The 2,219-nt window shown below is 39.7% G+C and overlaps 1 protein-coding gene across 1 annotated transcript; it reads right to left on the bottom strand.

Annotated features, from left to right (window-relative positions):
* Window positions 1-622: 622 nt before the first annotated feature.
* On the bottom strand, window positions 623-1,500 carry LOC139158460 (vomeronasal type-2 receptor 26-like; the record flags this gene model as incomplete). Its single annotated transcript, XM_070735770.1, has 2 exons — window positions 623-717; window positions 942-1,500. Coding segments are annotated over 2 exons (654 nt in total), but the record flags the coding sequence as incomplete, so codon positions are not given.
* Window positions 1,501-2,219: the final 719 nt, after the last annotated feature.

Raw genomic sequence — 2,219 nt, 5'->3', positions numbered from 1 at the left:
TTTCTCTGGGCATCTACTCCAGCCCTTCACAGACAATACAAGCTCGGAAGAGGAACAGAGAAAATGCTTTAGGCAGAAATTGTAGAGTGGAAAATTAAAGGGTTTGAAAACTGCTATATTATTTCTCAGCTTGAAAGAAAAAAACACAGTGGACATTTCATTACAAACTTAATTTTTTTAAATTTACTTTTTTTTAAAAAAAATTGGTGTGAAGTATAGAAACAAAAAATAATAATCTCAAACTGAAATCTCAAACAGCTATTCTGCAGGACACTTTTTACAAAGGAGGTTTTATCAGGAAATCAAGAAAGAATTACATAAAAATAAAAAGGGAAGAAATATATAAGAGGAATTAAGATTTGCTTTCCAAGTTGAGAACCGATCAAACTTGTCACTTCACATCATTCCAGCCTTCTCAAAGAGAGAATCAGACAACCAGGCTGGTATTTGGTCCCAACAGCTTCGTCCTGATCTCTTTTCCTACTCATTCTCTCTCACAAACACTTTGAGCTGCTGTCAATAGTAACAAGTGCCCACATTATTTTGTATAAGCTTACACATTCAGTAGTGTTGTTGAACAGTTAAATTCCTCTGAAGTTTACAAAGATCACTTTAACAAGTCTTATTGAAAGGGGATGGAGGTGCAAGAATTCCCACCATTCAACAATTTTCCACTTTGAAACACAGATATGGTTTTCTTTGACTCCTGCATACTATCTAAATGGAAATCAAATAAAAGTCACATTAACATTTTTTTCAATATCACAATGGTGTTAAATATCATGTTTTTACATTTGTTCTGGCTGTTAGATGCTCCTTTGTGTTCAGGTCTGGCCTCAGAAGAATAATGTATCACTTGGGGATGAAGATGCAGCCCAGCAGACCAGCACTGGAGGCCAAGATGGAGAAGACCTGCACAGCCACCATGTATTTCCCTTTGGTGCTCAGGTAGGTGGGCACAAAAGTCACCCAGACACTGCAGAAGACCAGCATGCTGAAGGTGATCAGCTTGGCTTCGTTGAAGGCCCCAGGCAGATTCCTGGCCAGGAAAGCCACCGTGAAGCAGATGGCAGCCAGGAAGCCCATGTAGCTGAGGGTGACGTAGAACATGACAACAGCCCCTTCGTTGCATTGCAGGATGATCTCTCCATGCTGGGAGTGGAGATCAGATTCAGGGAAGGGGGGAGAAACTGCCAACCAGATGGAGCAGATGACAATTTGGACAGCAGAAGAAGAAAGGATGATGGAGTTGGCCAGGCTCTTCCCCAACCATCTCTTCATTTGGTTTCCTGGCTTTGTGGCCAGAAAAGCCAGCACCACCGTGATGGTTTTGGCCAAGAGAGAAGAAACGGCAACTGAGAAGATGATGCTGAAAACTGTCTGTCGGAGAAGGCAGGTGGCTTTCCTTGGTTGACCAATGAAGAGAGAAGAAGACAAGAAGCAAAGCAGGAGGGAGACCAGGAGGATGTAGGAGAGGTCCCAGTTGTTGGCTTTGACAATGGGGGTTTCTCGATATTTAATGAAGATGATTAAAACAAGGTCTGTGATTAAGAACAACAGTAGGGCAAAAGAGACCAGGATTATGCCCAGAAAGTCTTCATAAGACAGGAAGGTTATAACTTTGGGGATACATTGGACTCTGCGCTCATTAGGATATTTATCATCTGGACACGGTGCAATTTTTAGTATCTAAAAAATAAAAAGCAATATTTATTTTATAGATTTTCTGCATTATAATAAATATTTTTTTGGATAACACCTAATTCCAGGAACATTTTCCAATAAGTATTTCTAAAATATTTCATTAAAAAGAGCTAAGAAGGGTATTTTTAAAAATGTAGCTAGGTATATCAAGGTGAGTGGAGTCCTAGGAGATTAATTATTTTCTGTGTAGTGTGTAGAATCTTCATAGGAACCTACATTATTAGAGGTTAATAATGAATCGTATAATCTTTTAGCCAAACATCCTGAATCCATCCTCTGCTGTTAGTAAAGATTGTCCAGTCTGCCATCTCCTCCTCCTGTCTCTTCCCAGCCATCCTTCAAAGTCTTTTTGATTTACTTTCTTTTAGATAAGGAATTGTGTAGGTTCCAAATAAAGAAAAAAAACAGGTTTGCTCCAATCTGCCTTTTAACTTGCACTTTCATGAAAATGTTCTGGATGGATCCAGTTCCACAAAGCTTCCCATTTTCCTCAGGGTCACCCACCTTCCTGAGTG

Source organism: Erythrolamprus reginae, chromosome 2 (assembly GCF_031021105.1).
Source record: "Erythrolamprus reginae isolate rEryReg1 chromosome 2, rEryReg1.hap1, whole genome shotgun sequence".
Taxonomy (NCBI): Eukaryota; Metazoa; Chordata; class Lepidosauria; order Squamata; family Dipsadidae; genus Erythrolamprus; species Erythrolamprus reginae.
The sequence above is the reverse complement of the archived record's forward strand: the minus strand, read 5'-3'. Positions and strand labels throughout refer to the sequence as shown.